A 20,723-nucleotide genomic window follows, 5' to 3' on the forward strand; every position below is an offset into this window, starting at 1 on the left:
TACTGGTTAATACAGACGGTTACATTTCGTACTGCAGTTTTACGCCCTTGAGTACCTAAAACCAACACCAAACAAGCTGGCATGGTGGGCAGGGGGCTACAGCATTCACAGTAACTACTGGAGGAGACAGCCAAGCCAAACAGCTCCTAAGGATCTTGCATTTTACATGTTACAGGTGGATCACTACACAATAAAATACTTGCACCATCATAGACCCATCACAAACATTAGCACAGGCAACAGATACAAGAGAGTAAAAAAGAGATTCACAACATCCTCAACTGACTGAAAGCTAATCCCAGTGGTGCATTGTGGGGGCTGCTTATCTCCACAGACACACACTGAAATCACCTCCCACAGTTTCTGATTGTCTTTTAGTCCTGGTAAGACTTCACGAGGAGCCACATGAGCAATACAGTGATCAGGACAATCATGAAGTTGAGGAAAATTTCTTGTGTGGATCGCTCCATTTTGGGGGAATAATTAGGGGAGAGAAGAGGTCAGCAGGTAGAGCAAAGGGAAAACTTCAGTGGATTGCCCAGGAGTGTCCTGGAGCTCAACCTTCTGGTCACAGGCTCCTTTAAGGGAAAAAGATAAATATGTGAAGAACAGATGCATGAAAGTGGCAGGTTCAGCAGAGCTATTTATATTGCTGTAAATAAATGTTGTTTCAGCAGCAAGGAGTTAGTAAGCACAGGGGACAGTAAAAAGTAAAACCTATGTCTGGCAGCTTATCACCTTCTTTGATTACCAGCATTTCTCAGTGTCACCCCAAAATACACCACACAGGTGTGGAAATTAGTGCTGCTTTGTGCAAGCATTTTCAAATAAATTGTGCCCTAGCCCCATTTATTGCTTTCAATAGATCCATGTTGTACCTGCAGCACTGTTTAGAGATCTTTAAAGTCCTGTATTTCTTTGCATGTTTACATTGAGAAAAACAACTGGGTGCAAACTATTATAGAGAAAGACTGATGAATCTGAATTATTTATGTTACCACTAAAAGTACCAGGAGAACCTCATGTTAGGTATTTCCATTTCTGAAGAACTTCATCAATTTCGTAAGTAAGTTAATCCTACAAATGAAACAGAACTCTCTCAAGAACCTTCTGACTTTCCTGCACTTTCAAGCTGCTATGTCTCTTACTTCAGAAACCCCATTCAAGTTGTGTCCAAAAACCTTTCTTGTGGTTATTGGTTTTATTTATCACAGCAAGTTTTGAATTTTGTATGGTTTTGGAGTTCTTGCAGAGAAATGAGAAGACTTTATCATGAATGTCATGCACTAAGCCCATCTGTATGACATACAAATATAATAGAAACCCCCAAAAAATGAACTCTGGACAAGGAATTTCAGCCACACAACCAAAACTTCAGGAGAGAAGCCAGATTAGGCTGCAACACCTATAGTGCAAACAAGAGAATCTGTGAGACTGTACCAGCATGAAGACAGACACTTTGAATACAAACTGCCTTAGTTTGCAGATTAAACATTAAAAGCTCAGTGCATGCAGTCAACAAATTCCTACATTCCCAAGTTGTTTTGCCAGCCTCCTATGTCCCTGGACAAGAGAAAATCTGACCTCATAAGTCAAACTTTCTTTACCTTGAGGAAGTAAATGGTGTCCAGTGGTTCTGCCTCTGGACTTGAGGTGACTGCAGGTATTATTCCCCTCCAGGCTTCTGCCTATCTCCCACTCTGTCTGGATGCCCAGTCCCTGAGTGGGAATTGAAGTAGGCTGAGGGAGGAGACCAACAAGTGCATTGGCAGCCCAGGTGCTGACATCAGCCCCAAAACATTTTAAAAGGGCTAAGCTGGGCTGTGGGATTTGGTATGGGCTGTTCATGCAGGGGCTCTGTGGGCTGATTCACCTCTCTTAGTTCTTCTGAGGTGGTGCTGTGCTTAGAGCAGAGCAGTGGGCAGTGCTTGGGAGTCAATGGGATTTGACAGAGAATTTTTTTGCTGGATGGTGTCTTCCCCAGTGCAGGAAAAGGGAAGAGCCACTTGCAGAAGTCTGTGTGCACAATTCAGGATCCTTAAGATCATTGCCAGGGCATGGAGATCTGTCTATATATTTATCTTCATTAAGTACAACACAGCTGTTGATCCTACATACCTGTATACCACAGCTTCTGGAGTTCATATGCACTTAAAGCGAATAGGAGCAAAATATTCTTGGCATTTGAATATAGACTACTGAAATCCAGGATCATTTGCCAGATAGAAAAGTTTGGAACTAGGAGGTCTGAAAAGCACAGTCCATTGCTTTAAAGACCCACTGAGTTGCCTGCATGCTCTTCTCCCATCAGTTTTCAAATCTGATGTTAATGTTCCATCTGTCTGAGCATACAGAGAAGTGTTTCTGCCACCCTGCAGCATTTCTTCACAGAAAGCTCACTGCTCTGTGGCCTAGATAGCTGTAATCCCCACATTACCTTATCTTAGCCCAAGGCACTGCTAGAACTTGCTATGTATGTGAACAAAAAGAAACGGCTTTTTGTTTCCTTTTAATCACTACAGCTGAAAGAGAGTCCTGGCAGGGTAGGCTGGACTGAGCCAGGAGCAGACTCTGCCAGCCTTGTGCTGCTGTGGCTTTTCCCAACTCAGAGCCTTTGCTTCAGGTGACTGATGCAAGTATTTCCACTGAAGTCAGAGGGATCACTCCTGCAACACCGTGCTGCCAGATTAACATGAGGATCCTGATCAGGTTTAAGTGTGTAAGGTTACCCACAACACTGGCCTTATTCTCCTGCCAAATACCACATGATGCATAGTGTGAAGATTGTTTACTGATTCTGATGCCTTTTGTACATTTACATTTGGGCATGCTGGGAGGTACCACAGCTCAAAGTATCCTAGCTTGCTGTGACAGTGCTCCTCCATCAGCTCCCACGTTTCTCCCTTTGCACCAGCACTCACATCTCAGTGTGATGTCCCCAGTGAGGAAGGCGGGCTGGAAACCAACCCGATGAAAAACACAACAAAACAAATAGCTGTGGGTAACCAGGGGGGTGGAGGGAAGGGATGTTCTGCCTGGATGATCTCCCTAAATAGTCTCCCTGTGCAATTGCTGGAGGTAGGAGGGAGACCAGAACCAGAGAAATCTTCCCTTTCATTGGCTTGTCTGCCTTGCCACTGCCCTCTTGGGCACCACGCAGCACATTCACAAAAGCCAACATTCTGCGTGGGAGTCCTGTGCAAAAATATACTGATGAAAGAGCAAAGGCTTAACCCATGCCTCATTCAGATGCCTAAGTACGTTTGCAGGCTCTTACTGTAATTCATGCTCTGCTGGCTGTGCCACCAAAGCCTGTCCTCCCAAGGAAAACCTGGGCAAACCTGTCCCACACTTACAGGGGGTTTGGGAAATCCAGATTCAAAATTCTCCCCCTCAGCCAGAGGGAAGACGGGTGTACGTCTGCCATGAACCTGCCCTAGGCTATTCCTTTCGCTGGCATATTCTGAAGCAGAAATCTAAGGATTTCTCATGCAATGGCAAATCTACTTCACCTTGAATCACATTAATATACACCAGGAAAAACATGAAACATCTGAGTGCCATTGATCTTAATTACTAAATGTTGCACATCAGTGCCCAAATATTCTCCTGGGTCTATGCATCTTGGATATCTTGACATTTATTTTACTCTCTGCCAATAGAACACCCAATAAATGTTTTTCTTTAACTGAAACCCCACAGCTCTGGTCCCCAGGCCTGTATCTACACTTCCACACTGATGGGGAGCCCCTTCCTGCTCTGTCCCAGCTTACATCCTTCTTGGACTTTGTCCATGACAGCTAGAAAACAGTGCTGTACATGACATTAACCAGCACACATGGCAAACACCCTAACTCTTTTCTACATGCACAGATGCCTCCTTCATTATTTTGTGCTGAGGATCATACAGGAGGCCATGGAAGAGCACATAGGGTTCAGAAGAATTCATTAGGGGACCAGAACAAAGATTCATCTAACCCAGCATAGTGACTGGTGGGGAAATCTGGGGAAAGCATATAGAAACACAGTGAATGTAGCATGATCTTTGCCTGGACGTCCTCATACTTCTGGGATTCAGCCTATTGGAGTTGCTAGACTGGGACTACAAACAGGGCTGGGTTTATGATTCCTTCTTGTTCCCGTTGTCAGTGTCCCCTCAACACAAGGATCTGCTCCGGCAGCTGTGATGGCTCATACTGTGAATAGCTCTACACCAAGCAACCTGCTCATAGCTGAGCTTCTCTACACAACATCCTACATACCTTCAGCACTGCAAAAATGAAATAGCAAATTCAAATATTCCGTATAGCATAGAAAGAAACTTTCCGCAACGTATCAGTAATTTGAAGGCAGCTCATTTGCTTGAACTGAGACCAACCAGTTAAAAATCACTTTTGGATTTACAGAGCTAGTTCCTAGCAACTTTAGAAGAGCCAAATTGTGTTACATTTACTTTTGATGTCATCTAACAGAACGCTCCTATATATTTTTACAGATATATATATGTCTGCATGGACACACAAAGACTTGTGTGGAAAAAAAGGACTTAGCACCGAGCAGAGGTCCAATAAGCATGCCTGAGTTGTGGAATGTGCCTGAACTTCTGAACTCAAGACACCATAGATTAGAGTATGCAGTTGCCAGGAGCTGAAACTTCTCCCTGGCTCCAAAAAAAATACTCCTGCTGTTTATGAACAAAGAGCCCAAACACACTAAGGACCATATCTTTAGAAGGATGGTTTATTTAACCAAGTGATTTAGTTCTGATTAGGAAAGCAGAAAGAAGAAAAAGAGCAGAAAGAAGAGAAAGAGAATGAACCTAATGGTTCCACTTGAAATGCTAACTGAGAGGTTCAGATACCACACAGAATATTTTTCTCATTGCACTTTTATTTTTTCTTCTTTTTCTGATAGATCTGGATGTTCTCAGCTTTCACGTGGCCCGTGCCAAATCTCCCTCTTCATGCCTCACATACTCAAACCTAAGGCTCTGGTCTATATTTAAAGTTGCTGTGACTATCTCAAGTTCTTCCCAGCCTACTAATCGAGTAGCACATAATCCTTCAAAGCCATACTTACATAATTGGAGCGGCCTATGTTCATTTTTGCTCTCATCATTATCTTTCACACTAAGCAAGTGCAGTACATGTAGTTTTTAAATTTGCTAAGAACTAGCTAATTTTTAAGTTGGCACCTGCTCTCTAGTGTAATCACAAGTGACTTCTTAGAAGACCCACTTGAAGCACTGATGTCTTATCTGTATGAACACAAATTTGCAGCAACATACTGTACTTGTAATCACAACATGTATTTCACACATAACTACTGTGTGTCCCTGTGGGAACTAAAGACAGACATCACTTAAGTCTGCTCAGATCTTAAATGTAATGATTTACAGGACTTCTGAAAAGACACCATCACCTAAATAGGCACAATCACTCAACAAAAAGCTGAAGATGTACAAAGGAGCCTGAATATTGCCGCATTGTCCATAGCAGGATTGTACATGCCAGGGAGGTGTGAGGCCCATGGCTCTTAGCACAATGGCTGCATGACTACAGCACAGAACCTCCCACAGAACCAGCCAGCATAGGCTCCCTTAAAAGAGATAGTGAGGGAAATGCAGGCACTTGATCCATGCAAATCATCTATTGTAGATGTCTGCTGTTGGGACAGCATCCCTAAACACCACAGATCATACTGACTTCCCCCAGAGGGAGCTTTGGGGGCTAGGAAGGCTGGACTTGGTCAGATGGCAGAGGTCTATATTTTTAGCATATGAACCTACCTGAGTTCTCATGAACAGGATTCACATCAGCCACAGGGTGAGTAGGCAGTTGCTTGAATTAGCTGATAGAGGATACGACAGGTCAAAACAAGTTTTAAATGCTGTCATCCTTTCACAGAATCACAGAATGGTTTGCATTGGAAGGAACCTCTGGAGATCATCTAGTCCAACACTCCTACCAAAGGAGGGCCACCTGCAACAGGTTACACAGGAACACATCCAGGTGGGTTTTGAATGTCTCCAAAGAAGGAGACTCCGCAACCCTCCTGGAGGTACCTGAGAGCCAGCTACCTTTTCTGCAGCTGTAGAGACACTACAGTCCACTTAGACATTGGTGATTTTAGCCTCCTCTTTGAGTTAAGATGTCTAGCCTTGTATTTTGAAAGCTAAATGGGTTGGTTCCTCCTTCCTCAAAGCAAGGAATAGAGCTTTTCATCTTCCAGAGCCTACAGTGCATGGTGTCCTTGCCCAGAGATGCCATGCATTATTGCTGTGTACAAACTGGCTATGCAGCAAATCAGGAGAGTCTGACAGACAGTTCATATGTTATTTACATTGGCATCAGCACATCCTCTGAGGCTTACTGAAGCATAAAACAAAACTGAAGGCCCCAAAATTAGCAGGGACGTCAGATCAGCAGAAGCAAAGGAAAAATAACTAGATATTCAGAGCACCCAGTCACAAAAGTAGCTACTAACTGCATTTGCATGCATCTCACCATCTACAGCAAGCTAGATGCTTTGAACAAATCCTCAGATGCCACAGGCATCATTTTTTTCAAACCACAGCAAACTATACCTCCATTTCCGCAGCAGGACAGCTGTGATACCCACACATGGGATGTGAAGATTTGGATTCAGATCTTTTCTCCCTCAGGGAAAACTGGAAAAATACTGCACAGCAATGGAGGCACAAGGTAGAGACCTAACTGCCACTGCTGCTGGTCTTTCAGGTCTTAGGGAGCTTCAGTAATAACAAATGTAAGCACCTATGGCTACTGTCTCCAGGATGAGACATCAGCACAGTATGGATCTTAAGGACTTATATTTTCTGTGCAGAAAGCAGAAAGAGAACATCTTGCCCCTGTAACAATAGTTAATGTTTGCTGCTCACCAATCTCCATCCTAAAAATCACTGAGGACATTGATGAATAAGACTTCCAAATTTTAATCATTACAGCACTCTCTCTTGCAATCTTTCATTCACGTTCACCTTTGCTTCACACTGACTTGTTAGTGAGGCCAGCCCTCAAAAGGAATACAATAGGAATGGGTGGCAGGCAAGGAATCATCACTATTTTTCAGTGTCTTATTGGTGGGATTATCTCTTCCAAAATCAGCATCATACTACAGTCAATGGGGAGAAAGAGTCCTCCAAATGACAATTTATTTGACAAAAGATAGACATTTACAGCTCTCTGGAAGGTATTGATCTTCTTTACCTCCACAGTCATGCAAGATGAATATGACCAGAAAAGTCCAGGATAACACAGAAAAATGTTTCAGAGAAGATTATAATAACCCAAGTATGGGCCACAGGTCACATGAACATTTACAATTGCTGACAGGTCACACTCCCTTCTTCTCTGTCCGAGTTCATTTAGTTTTAGACTTGTTCTTGTCATATTTTTATCAGGCTTATTTTATTGTTTTCATTTTTAGTTTTATTAATTTTAGACTCCCTTTTTTCACAACAAGCCTAGAGTGAGAAGATACTCCTCTGATTTCTACACAACAGTTTCAACTGGACAAAAGCTGCAGTAATATGAGTCAAACTACAAACCCATGTAGCAGTGAAAAATTACATGCAACGCTGGACACAGTGGGGGAAAAAGACAACTTGAAATTACTTCTAAAGCACCACAAATGAGAGAAGAATAAAAAGACACCTCAATTTTAGTCTTTAATAGCTGGTTCCAAACTACTTTAAATGCTGGGTCAAGTGTAAAGAAAATATCAAGTCACCTGTAACAGCAGTGACACAATCATCCCCACAGACAAATAAGATGGTAAATAGTATTTAGGAGATAAACTAGCAGAGGTAAAATCATGCAGAAATGCTTTAGTCAAAATTGATGTATTTTACATCTCAGCCAGTAAGTACATGCTCTCACTTGTTCTGAAGCGACCTGAGTTCTGGAACATAGCATTCATCTTTCACCAGGCTGTAAGGAAAAGCATTAAAAGGCATCTTCTTGAAGTGTTGCTAAACATCAGACCTTGCAGTTAATGAGTTTCTCCTGGAAGATAACTCAAAGTAGGGGATTCATGGCTATGTGGTGAGATATGCTCTCACCCCACTCTCTTGTCTAGCCATTATTGGCAGAAACTATGGAGAGGCTTTTGAGCTTAACCCACTGTCAAGCTAATTAATTTCAGCAATCAGGATCAAGGTCACAGAGATGCAGATTACTGTGGCCACACTCTTCCACACTGTTAGAGCTTAGAATGTGCTGCTGAATAGAGCTGCGGTTTGAGCAGACAGAGCAGGCATGCGCAAGATAAATGCCTGTGGCTGTGGGCCCCTTTGCCAGCAACATCTTCAGGGGCAGAGCAGGCATGGCCTTTGCCACATGAGTAAGAGTTCCTTATTGTGATGAGTGCCATTTCTGGGCTTTATGCTTGAGCCAGAAGACTTCTGCCCACAGATACAAAGCCTTAAGGGAACAGAGAAGAACATCTAGTAAGCAGTTTTTCAAAGTAATCTGCAAACTAGTAGAGAAATACCTGACAGGGACTGAGGGTACAAACTGCAGTAGAACACATTCAAGTAGGAAACACAATCAGTATTCTTTTAACTCATTTCTGAGTGGTGGAGGAAATTTCTACTAGTGGTGAAAGAAAGACTTTCGTGCAGCAGGGTCAGTGGCATAGGCAGAGAAATGCCACTTTCTGTACTCAGGCCTTGATGCTCAGTGCTCTTGCATCAAGACTGATTTGGTGCCCTTGTAGCCGTCAACATGCTGAAAATCTCCAGTAAAGGGTCCAGCCACCCTGGAACAAGAATGGACACAAAGCAACAAGGGTGTCCGAGAACTTACAGCCTGTTGGTTGCAGCCTAGTAACTGGTTGTATAAGCAAAGACAGGGCTCTCATCTCTGCAATAAAGGGGTGAGTTACTGTGAAGTTATTTCTGAGTAGGTGTTTGTCCAAGAGCTGGCACTGATGCCAGACAGGTTCTCCCCTTACTCTATCCCAGAGTGAGATGTCTGTGTGCTCACAGCCTGCCTTAGTTCTCTTACATGAAAAGAACTGAGTCTTTAATAAACTATGTCCTGGCACCATGTAGAAATACAATTTTTATCTCTGTGAACAACCATATCAGCACTACTGCTATGTGAGAACCTTTCAGCTCTATCTCATACAGCTGTTGTGTGAGTTCTTAAATCTCCAGAGTCATTTATAAGGCAGCCTGTAAATACGCCCTGAAAGGAAGGTTTGCCTTCAGTTACTAGGTAGCCACCAGCTGTTGTGCCAACACAGCCTGGTGCTTTCAGCAGACTGTTTGTGTGCTTTTACAGGGCTAATGGGCAGAAGAGTCTGCTCCTGAAAGCTCACAGCCCAGCTCTGCGGCAACACGAAGCCATGCAGCTGCTCACCTGTGTGGGTGCACTTAACCCAGGTGCAGCGTGTGATTCCTCCTTCTCTGGGGAAGAAGAGGTGTCCCTGTCCATCGCAGGGAGTTGGAACTAGATGATCTTAAAGACTTTTCCAGCCTAAACCATTCTATGATTATAGAATAAATGAGAAGTCAGACACAGCTACTCTCAACACCCCAGGTTCTTGCTCCAGGCAATGAAATGCAGCTGAGCTTTAGGGACGTCTGGATCTAACCCAGAAAAAAAAGTCTGAACAGCCGAATTGTGGAACAGCCCAAACCAGCATCCTCAGCCTGGGTTTCTTCAGTGTTTCTTTCGTTTTGCTTGGCTGCTCATTATGATTAGCCATTTGGAAGCTTGCTAGACATGTTTGTCTGGGCTCTTTGCAAGACAAGTGTTAAGAGTGAACAACAACATTTAACAGGACTACTGGCAGGTAATGTATTGGGAGCAAAGTCTTTTAATAATAGACAGCTACAACACTAAGGTTAAGCTTCCAGTTTTGTTTGTGATGAATATTCCTTGCTCTCTTCCTCTCTTGCAATCACAATTTGTGAGTCATTGACAAACAGTTAAGTCCACGTTTTGCTTTCTACAGAATCAATTAACACATCTCGATGTGAGCAGATGGAAGCTTCATTACCTGCAGACAGATAGCAATAAGTGAGCAGTACACAGACACCTACGTTTATGCTTACAGACTTCAGTGTGATATGGCTAAGGGGAAAAACAAGGACATTGACTGCCTGCTCAGCTATCATACCTTTATTTGGGAGGATCATATCCTTTGCTAACACATTATCTGAAGGGGGCCTACAGGGATGCTGGGGAGGGACTATTCATTAGGGACTGTAGTGACAGGACAAGGGGTAAAGGTTTGAAACTTAAACAGGGGAAGTTTAGATTGGATATAAGGAAGAAATTCTTTACTGTTAGGGTGGTGAGGTACTGGAATGGGTTGCCCAGGGAGGCAGTGAATGCTCCATCCCTGGCAGTATTCAAGGGCAGGTTGGATGAAGCCTTGGGTGATATGGTTTAGTGTGGGGTGTCCCTGCCCATGGCAGGGGGGCTGGAACTAGATGATCTTGAGGTCCTTTCCAATCCTAACTATTCTATGATTTTATGATTATCATTCATTCCTTTCTCTGAAGCAGAAAACTACTTGTTTTGCCCTTCCAGGGCTTGATTAAGCATCCACTAATATCAAACCTGGGTGCTACCAAACCAGCTGTCAGCATGACTTTGGATCAGGCCATGGACATAATCCTGCAGCAGTGAGCAGCTGACCAGCACACAGTCAGTGTTCATGACAACTGGAACCAGGCACCCCATTTCCCCTCCATCCCTGGCTGTGCTGCTTGCTGCAGGCTATTTCCATGGTGCAAATGCTGCCACAGGTGACTTGAAAGTGCTGTGTTGAAAACACTGGCTGAAAGCTCATTTGGTTTCTGCCCCTCTGAAGTCTATTCCAGTTCTTCTTTACTGGAACAGGTGTTATCTGCTGTCTTCCAGACCTTTTGTGGAACACAGGAGACACTTTCCAGACTGGAGGTCTGGCTAAACTAGCTGCAAATGTGAATTCCTACTCATTGTAACTCTTCCCTGCAAGAGAGGGTAAGGGGGGCAGGTCAGTACACTGTTGGCTTAACTTGATAAATATAACAAAATCAGTACTTTGCCCATAGGACCTAGCAACTGTCTGACACCTAACAGACTGCTCAGGCTGAATGACATGACATTGACCTGTGTCAACCCTGGCTAGCAAAATTATCTCTTATTCAAGCAGAAACAGCCAGGGATCCATGCTCAGATCCCTTGCAGAGCTCCTGTGGGTCTCACTATGCTCTTGGAGAGAAATGCAATCTGTGCCAGGTCAGACCAGAAACTCATTATCCCAGGAAACATTAGAGGGATGTTGATTCATTATCTTGAGTTAAAGTTCAGTCTTTCCACCCCAGTACACTGGCAGGGGTTGACGTTGTTGGTGATTACCTAGGCAATAAGGGCTCGTGTTGTTTTCTGTGTGCAGTCCTCCTTGCAATAAGAAATTACTGGTTCTGAGCCAATTATTTTCTGAGGTTTGCAGGCATGTGTCTCTGGTATGACCAACCTGAGGGAAGGGGTGTTGCTGGGGAAATGTCAGCCAAGGAGCAATGGAGAAGTGTGTGCATGCAAGGGGGGGCAGGATGCGAGGGATACTCTGAGCCAAGGAACTTCCTGCTCCCCCCAAAGGCATGACTGTGCATGCCCTTGCCTGTCTGCTCTCTCCCAAGGCATTTGACTTGGAAAGAAAAGGTCTCACCTTGTCAGTGCCGTAAGAAAGGGAATGCATTAAACTCGGTTGCAAGGAAAAGTGGCCAAGCAGAGGCAGACATCTCTTCAAATTCAGGGAAACTGGTGACAGACAAGACACAGTGTCTTAGAAAATGCTGTTGGGCCAAAGAGATCAGTAGGACTCAGGACCACATCCAGTGACAACAGGGGTGAACAGATCTGGAGACAGATATGGGGAGCAAAGCTTTCTGCATCCAGCCACAAGTATTTTTGAGCAGGATTGAGCTCACCTCAGCAGTAGTACCTAAAACAGTATTTATCATTATGTACGGCCAGGGCTGGTGCTTCCGACTGTTGTGCACTAGCCTGGCAAATCAGTATGGAAATATCAGGGGAATTTCGTGAGGAAAGCTGTAAGTAAAAAACGTGATTATATAAATAACAGGGGTTTTCCAACTGATCTCAAAATCTCTTCTTCAGCAGAAATAGGGACTATTACAGATTTTAAAATGCAGTAGGCAAGAGCACAAAAAGCCCACTCCAGTCTCAGTCTGCAGAGACTGTTTCTAAAACCAGGGCTATTTGGGATGCTTTTCTTCCCTCACAACACCATGCTCCGTTCTTCAGTGCATAAACACTCAACCCAGATCCAGGTTACCTTAATTGTTCAAGCTATGAATTTCATAAATGCCTTTGGCATTTTAGCAGATTATGCCTGTAAAATAACTGTAATCTCAGTAAGAAATGTTGCTGAGCCCACCTTCAAATCCAGCCTTGGTTTTGGGCTGCATTCTCAGTGGTGCATGTCTTGTCCAAAACACATCACAGAAGCCATGCAGGAGGTGATGAGTTTTCTGACCAGCCTTCTGAGTGCACCACAGAGATGAAAATTGCAGCCATCTGTCTGGAGCATCCTCAGCACCCACCCTGAGTGTCTCCATTGAGCACCGAGCACCAAGTCCTGCCCCATGGAGGAAGGAGATCTGTCCTTCTGAAATCAAAGTCTTTTTTCAGGACTGGGTGCTCACCAGCTCTGCACTCCTGCCAGATTCACTGCTCTACATTTTGTTATTCCCTATCTGCTGTGTTTGACTCAGAAATTTCAGATTGCCATCCCAGGACACCAGGTTACACATGACATAGTGAGTGAGATAAAAAGACATGCTGTATTATTCAGTCTCCATCCCATCAGGCTTACCGTAAATCCAAATCTATCCCCTGTAGGAGGCAAGCTCTTTGACTGTGTCATGATCTAAGCGTTTTGGACTGTTATGATGGCCCAGCCATTACACCAATTTCTTTGGCAGGAGGTCTTAATCCCACAGCATAGTCTGGCAATGTCAGCTCGGGTTTAGCATCATTTTTAGAAGAGCACACAGCCTGCCACACCTGACCTTTGTCTTCCCACATGGCTGGGTGCAAATCCTCATTCACTGGCTTGCTCAAACTTTAGCTAGGCTCCAGTTTAAAATAAGAGAGTGGGACAGGATTCATCTACCCCCAGGTTCCCCTAGATGTGTGAGGACTGCATCTCTGCTGCTCCTTCTCTTTTCAACAAACCCTCTAGGCACACAGAGAGCAGTGCAGGACTCTGCTCCCCATCAAAACACTGAAGATCTCTCCCCTGCCATAAGGATGGCCCCTGCCTCTGTGCTCCTCACTGGTCCCATCTTACTGTTAAACAAAACACACCCAGGGCACACATTTGGCTGAGCCCCACAGATTCACATGCTCATGCATGGCTCAGGCAGTGTGACCCTGGACCCTTCACCAGAGGTACCAGTGGATATGATTGCTCCATTTTAACAGGGAAGTGAGTTTAGCCATGTGCATGGCATCTAGGCCGTGCCTCCTGCTCTCAGGGCAAAGGACTGTCCCTGGTCTGTTTTATTTAGTAGCACAGACACAGCCATGCAGGATTAACACCACACCAGGCTGGTCAGTTTTGGTGTAGCCTGACCTCTCCTCGCTGCTGCTGAGCTCCCCAGGCCTTCTCCTCTGGTAGACCTCATTGGACCTTTATTTGGGTGCTTTCAGACTGTGATACAAAGCAAAGTGTTAAATTGGCAGCAGCAGCCTCTTTGTGCACTGGTGATGCAGAAGGGCAGGGTTGAGGCAGCACAGTGGAGGACAGGACTCCCAGCAGTGGGGACCTGTGCTATTAACGGTGCCGCAAGGGAGCAGCTGTTCCACTTATGGTCCATGAAATATTTATGAAATAAACTTCTGGAATGTGATAAGGACGTTTAATAGGATGTCACCTCTGGGGACTAATGGAGCACAAGAACTGTAAGGTTGCAGTCCTATGGCAAAGAACGTCTCTGAAGGAAATCCAGCCCCCCTTTATCTACTTTGATTTGCAGTACTAGGCACATAGTCAAGAAGCCAAGTGCTGTTCAGACAGAGGATTAGCAATGACCACATTTGCAGACCTGGGAAAATAGGTGTTAAACCCAACCAGATCTCAGCACTCACTCAGAAGAATAGTGTCCTGGGTCCAGCAGTTGCAGTCATTTTTCTCCTTCTTGGTAGCTGGTGCAGTGCTGTGTTTTGACTTTCGGGCTGGGAACGGTTGCTGATAGAGAGCATGTTTTGAGTTACTGCTCAAATGTTTGTTTCGTCCAAGGCCTTTTCTGAGCTCATGCTCTGCAGGGGAAGGAGGGGAGGCTGGGAGGAAGGAGAGGCAGGACACCTGACCCAGGCTAGCCAAAGAAGTATTCCATACCATAGCACGTCATACCCGGGATGTAACCAGGAGAGACCTGGGAAGGGCTGGAGCCCTGGGGGGATGGAGGAGGTATCTGTCAGTGCTTGGTCGGGCAGGGTGGGGTGAGTTATGGGTCGGTGGCTGGTGAGGTGTTGTATTCTCTTCACTTGTTGTTTGCTGTATCATTATTATTTGTAGTAGTAGTGGCAGTAGTGATTTATGTTATACCTTAGCTATTAAACTGTGCTTATCTCAACCTGTGGGGGCTACATTCTTTGGATTCTCCTTCCTAACTCTCCGGGAGTTGGTGGAGTGAGGGGGGAGTGAATGAACGAGCTGTGTGGCCAGGTTTAAACCACGACAAATAGAGAGAGACCTGCCCTCTGAAGGAATCATTAGTGATTTGAATGCTCCTGTCTTTTGTACGTCCATACAGGCTACAGGAACATTCACTCTTCCTAAACTGGACTGCAGCTTTGTCCAGCCTCCCATGTTGATGTTTAATACCCACTTCCCAGGGCAGGAAGAGAAGACACTCACAGCTCAGGCAGCTGGAGCAGCTGGAGCAGCATAAGACGCAGCATGTCACAGCTCCATCATCCTCACACCCAGAGCTGCTGCAGTGCATGGCAGGCAAATAACACCTCCGGCTGAGCACAAATGAGCATCTTGGCTATGCCAGTGCTCATACTATCAACACACCAGCCCAATCCAGGTGTTCGGTAACTCACATGTCATTGCAGTGCTCTTCGGAAGCAGAGTGCAAATGGGAGCCTGGGGAATTGCCCAGCACCTGAGGAACCTTTGCTATGTTTTCATGGTGATGGAAAAATCAAAACCTAGTTAGGCAAGTTCAGGCAGCCAAATTATGTGAATCTTATGGCATTTTCCTGCTTGCAGCATAGATACAGTCATCAATGCATACCTGAGGAAGCAAATCATTAATAGGTCATCTTCTAATTGCAAGAGTCTATAAAGGGTAGTGTGCTATACAGGTGGAAATTTGTGTTAGAAGACACAGAGCCTTCCTGCACCACAGGAATACCTTGGCTTCTGCCACAGAAATCTAATGCAAGCACAATGCCAGCTGCTACTTTGTGAATAAAAAAGCCAGTTCCCAGCAGCCATTCAGCCTAGCTAGGATGTTACAACCTAAAACCAGCCTAGTGGCAGGAAGGCTGTAAGGGGACACAGGTCCGTGTGCTTGCATGGCTTTCACCTAGCTAAGGTACATCCCAAATTTCCTCATTCTGCATAATCCCAGCTACCAGAAAATGTCAGGATATTAAACTGGCTGCACTGGGGCTTGAATGCAGCATTTTCTGTTAGGAATATTCTCTCCAAAGTTTTGGTAAAAACTACTTTTTAAAATACGGTTTTAATTTGCTAAAAACCATTTGAGCTAAGAAAGCCCTGGAGAAAATCACTGACACATTGTGTGAGATGGTAAAATATCTCCCATTTCCCTCTCAGTAGGACTGGGGAGGAATTCTTCACAGTTTATTTCTCACTACCTTTCACGAGAACTGTTCACTGAGGTGATGAACATTTACATAAATTCATCTGGTCTATAAGGTCTGTACCATTTCTTGGGTTTCCTATAATGTATTCATGGGTAAATGTGAAAATTTCAGTAGAGAAGCAGTTAATTCTTACTGCAAATTGTAGCTGCAGTGTGCTCAGGGACAGTTGGCAACATAACCTCCCTCTAGGGCCTGACTTAAACCCCGGGAAAGCCAGAGATACTCTTCCATGTTTTCTAGTTCAAGCAACACTTATGTTGCTCATCACTTGGACCTGTTTTACACTTGCAAAACTCGGATGGACCTGCAGGCAAAGACATCGCAAAAAGAGAAAAATATTTTCAGGTCTGCTTATTTCATTTGGAAAAAAAAAATATTTGGAACAGGATGTCGGATGCTTTATTGCAAAGAAACAGAAGGAGGAGAGCTTGGAACAATTATTTCTACCAAAAAAAAATACTTTTTCCATCAAAAGACTGTTATTTGTTTTCTTTAAATACAGTAAGTTCTTGTTTTGAATTTCAAAACTTCAAGTATCACTAAGAAACAAGCTGTATTTTTTTCCATTTGATAACTGGCGTAGTGAAAAACTGTTATAAATAGCTCATGAACAATAAACAGTTGCACTGGCTTTTCTTTATGCCTACTTAATTTCAGCAGGGAAGATGAGAAAGATGTATACAGAAAACCAGCAGGATATTTTCTTTGCTCACCTGTCTGATTAAGACTTAGGGGTATACAGTCAAAGTGCATCTTCATGCTATTGAGTCCAATCTTTCTGAGATCCCCATCAGTCAATGGAGAGACTCTTTCGAGATCCCTCCATGGGATCTCAGGTGGTGCAGGCCACCATGGACAGGGAGGTGGTGGGCAGAGGAATGGTGCTAGGGCAAACGGCTGCCTTGGTCCCAATCACCCCTCACTGGAATGGTCTAACCTGCAGGGTCCCCCTGCAGCAATGGGGATGGGGTTTCTCGAGTGCACCTCATTAGATCTGGTGCCTGCACAAACCCTTTGCACAAGGCTTCCCCTGTGCCTGGCACTTTCAAGGAAGGGTCTTGCTAGAGTTCAGCTCCCTGCATGGCTAGGAAGGGTTTGGTGAAGTCTGCAGAAGTTCCTGAGAACAGTGAAGGGCTGGGGCAGCCTTTCCTTGATACAGCTTGAGTTCTCCAGCTCTCACAGGCCTTCTGGTGGAGGTCAGTAGGAAAATGGAAGCTGTATGGGTATGTATGAGCCCAAAACATTCACATTTCTGGCCATCCACAACCCATAAATTCCCTGCCCTGGCTCTAGGTAGCAACTTTGATTTCCCTGTTGGTACTGTGGCTCTTTTATGATTGTCAATATGGGTCTTTCACCAGAGCTTGTGGGCTGTAGGGTAGATAATCTGAAGCTTTTGGTGTTTTCAGAGAGGCAAAGGACAGATTCTGATAATTTATAGAGGGCTGAAAGCTAACCTTTATAGGTACAGGATTCCAGGGAGAGTTTGGCTTTACAATCACTACTTCTTGCTACAGCAGCACCTAAAGTATTCTTTACAGCTTGCAGTTATATATATTCACACAAGCCCTGTTCTGATACAGGTTTGGGGCCTGTCAGGTTTCCCACATTGTGGTTGTGCTGGCTCAAACATCCGAGGTACAAGGTGCAGCAAGAGCCACTGTTGACTTGGTGGCTGGGGCAGCATCATGCTGCTGCTGCGGTGAGGTCTGGGCCTCTGAAGTTACCTCTGTAGCCATCCCTGGCACGTGCATCCATCCCTGCCACAGGACACATGTCAGCTCCTGCTTCAAAAACTCGGGCATTGTCTGATCCAGAAGGACCTGTTTGGATTATTTAGTTCTGCTGTGAGGATCCTGCAGTATAATGTTTCAGCTGAAGTTTGGTGCCTTTACACTTCCAAGCATTCAAAGCAAGAGAACACTGAGAAGGATTAGGAGGATTAACTGACTCTGCACTGAGGGAACTGCTTAAATAACCTACTGTCACCTTCAGGTGAAGAAAGTGCTTGTCTGGCAACCAAGAGGCAACCCCAAAATAAACACAGCTAATGAAATTGGACTAAACAACAACAACAAAACACCCCTGTAAATGCCAAATAAAAGCCTATCTTTCTAGGCCTGAAAAAAATATCTTCACATAGAAGCATTTAAATGCTCCACAGGAGGGACTTTCACTTGAGTGCCCTTCTGAGAGCTGACACCTATGTGAAGTTGGAGGAGCTGGAACAGCAGAAGAGAAGCTCATCAGTGCCACTGGCTTTTAGATCCCAACACCTTTCCTGCTAGTGGCAAAGCATTAGTATTAACATTAATGTACAACTCTGGGGACTGGCTATTCCCTGCACCCACAGCTGAGCTCCTCAGAGGAGAGGAGCCATACTGCAACATCCCATCAAGTATTTAAGTGCATGTTTAGCTGTATTTGAGTCAGCTGCTGATTTAGGAATAGCTCTTCCCACTTCGAGTTGAATGGACTGGAGGAGCTCTGCTGAATCAGGCCGCATACAAATTGTCATGCAGATATGTTATATTCAAATAGCGACCTTCTTAATGAAATGATGGATCTGGTCTTGTTCTGGACATTTAAGATTTTGCCACTGATCAATAAAGGGACTTTCTGTAGTCCAAGAAATATCAACAAAATGCAAATACAGCTGGAGTCTCACCAGTTTCAATATTTCAAATCCTTTTTCCATTTCATTAGCTGGAAGCTGCTGTGGGCACTACATGAATTGGTAATGATGAGCATGCAGGCCTTGCTCTGTATGTACCATTAAAACACCAGGCATAAACAAGGAAAATCAGAGAACAAAGAAGACCACTTGAATTCTGAGCACTCTTACCAGTGAGCTCTCAGGCCTGATTACCTGAACCTCGGTTATTATGCACAACCAAGACTGTAACCAGCAGTGCAAAATGTTAGCCCCATAATATCATGTACTCAGTCAATTTAGACTGTTCAGGACTAAGAGTTTTCTCTATGCAGTGACAATTCTTAGTACTGTGTAAGAATTACCCATTAGCAGGTGTTGCTAATGAATGAATTTAGACAACTTTGTTTTAGAGTTTAAAGTTGGTATGATTTGCCAGTCTTCTAAACACTCCCATCAGTGGTCTGTAAGTGATGTAATGAAAGATATACAGGCAGGACCTATCCAAACTAAAAATGTATCTTGTGTCTGCTACATGTAGGTAAAATTTTATTCCTACATTAAAAGCTGCAGTACAGCCAGTGGCTACTTATGAACTTAACAGCGATATTACTGCCCTTTGATTTAAGGACCTGGAAAGAACATTTTCTTCAAAGGTGAAACACAAACTGCTGGGTCAGGAAGTAATTTGCCTGATGGGTTTGCAACTTAGGAGTCCTATTTTCAAGCTCTTCTAACTACAGTAGATACATATTCACTTTTCAGTTAAAATGGAGTATTCTTGTTCGCTAAGATGGTTCCAGGTGCTGGAGCTGAAAGGAAAAATTCAAAGATACTGTGAAAATCCTTATAAATCACAAGACTTGGCAAGTCTACACCAATTAAAATCCCAAGTTCTTAAAGACCAGCTTTTGACCAGTAATGGGAGCCCAACCATGTCAGAATTTTTTAACCTGTTTTAACAAGGGCAAGGAATTAAATCTGTCCACTGACTTGGCTGAGTTTTGAGGGAAGTGCTCAGACTCACAATTAAGACAGCTCTCTATCATTTCAGGTTCAGTCTTTTATGCTGAGAGCATAGGAGATGAGATAGATCAGGCTCCTCATGTTGCTCTGCCTACCAGGTTTAATCTGGAAAACTCCTTTTGGTGTATTATTTTCTTCTCATCTTCTGAAATGAAGAGCAGAAGGGGGTTATTGTGATCAGAATGAGCTCTGTGCTGCTAACGGCATTTTGATTTTGATTCCTCCATCAAGGTGGCTGTAAACAACTGCAGAAGTCTGCCTTCATAATGAAAAAAGCAGAGAGGGAAGTTATATGGGAAAGATGCTATGACTATTTAAAAGGCCAGCCCAAGATATAATTAGGCAGTGCTCAATTGGATGTGGAGGAGGTCTCTGAGTTGTAATGTAATACATGCATGGAATAGAGTAGAAACAAATTTATAATGCCAGCCAAAAGAAAAGCAAATAAAATATGGAATAAAAATTGGGCAGTTAAACAAAAATAAATGCAGGATTAAAATCTGCAGGGGATTTACTACCCACATTTTACCCGAAACCTTCTTTTCAGCCTACAAATGAAGTCCCTCCATGTCTGAATGTTTGAGTGTTTCCATCCTAGGAAAGGAGAGAGGCGAGAGCAGAGACAGAGAAGAAAGCAGTGGCTTTGGGGGAGCAAGGACCCTGCTGAGGTGTCCTGCAACACCACAGACACCCTTGGCAGAAGCACAGCCACCCTCAGGAGTCAGGAGCCTCCCAGAGCAGCAGTGCTCCAAAGGGCCCCCTCCACTGCCCAACCCCATCCACCTCTGCTGCTCCTCATCCCTCCTTTCCAGCCAGCAGCACTACAAGAGCAGCCCACTGCATTTCCAGGAGTCAAGCACCCAGGTGGCAGAATTTGAGCATCCCTCTGGGACATGGCAAACCAGACAGTGCCACTGTGACTGGAGTTACCCCACTCACATGTACGGTGTGTTTTCTTACAAGCACTAAGCACTCAACAAGTTGCAACTTCCTTTTTAGTCCCATTAACTATTTAGTTTTACCTTGGGATACATAAATAAAGGCATCCCTAAACTGTATCACTGCCTTATTTCTGCCAGGCCTTCAGGAGGGATCATGGTAACTCCCCCTCCAAAAGGGACAACTCCAGCCACTGACAGCATATGGAGCACATT

The 20,723-nt window shown here is 44.3% G+C and overlaps 1 protein-coding gene across 1 annotated transcript; it reads right to left on the minus strand.

Moving 5' to 3' along the window:
* Nucleotides 1-374: 374 nt before the first annotated feature.
* SLN (sarcolipin) lies at nt 375-470 on the minus strand. Its single transcript, XM_005149735.1, has one exon. The coding sequence runs from the start codon at nt 468-470 to the stop codon at nt 375-377; it is 96 nt and encodes a 31-aa protein (XP_005149792.1).
* Between the last annotated feature and the right edge of the window lie 20,253 nt (nt 471-20,723).

Source organism: Melopsittacus undulatus, chromosome 2, assembly GCF_012275295.1.
Source record: "Melopsittacus undulatus isolate bMelUnd1 chromosome 2, bMelUnd1.mat.Z, whole genome shotgun sequence".
Taxonomy (NCBI): Eukaryota; Metazoa; Chordata; class Aves; order Psittaciformes; family Psittaculidae; genus Melopsittacus; species Melopsittacus undulatus.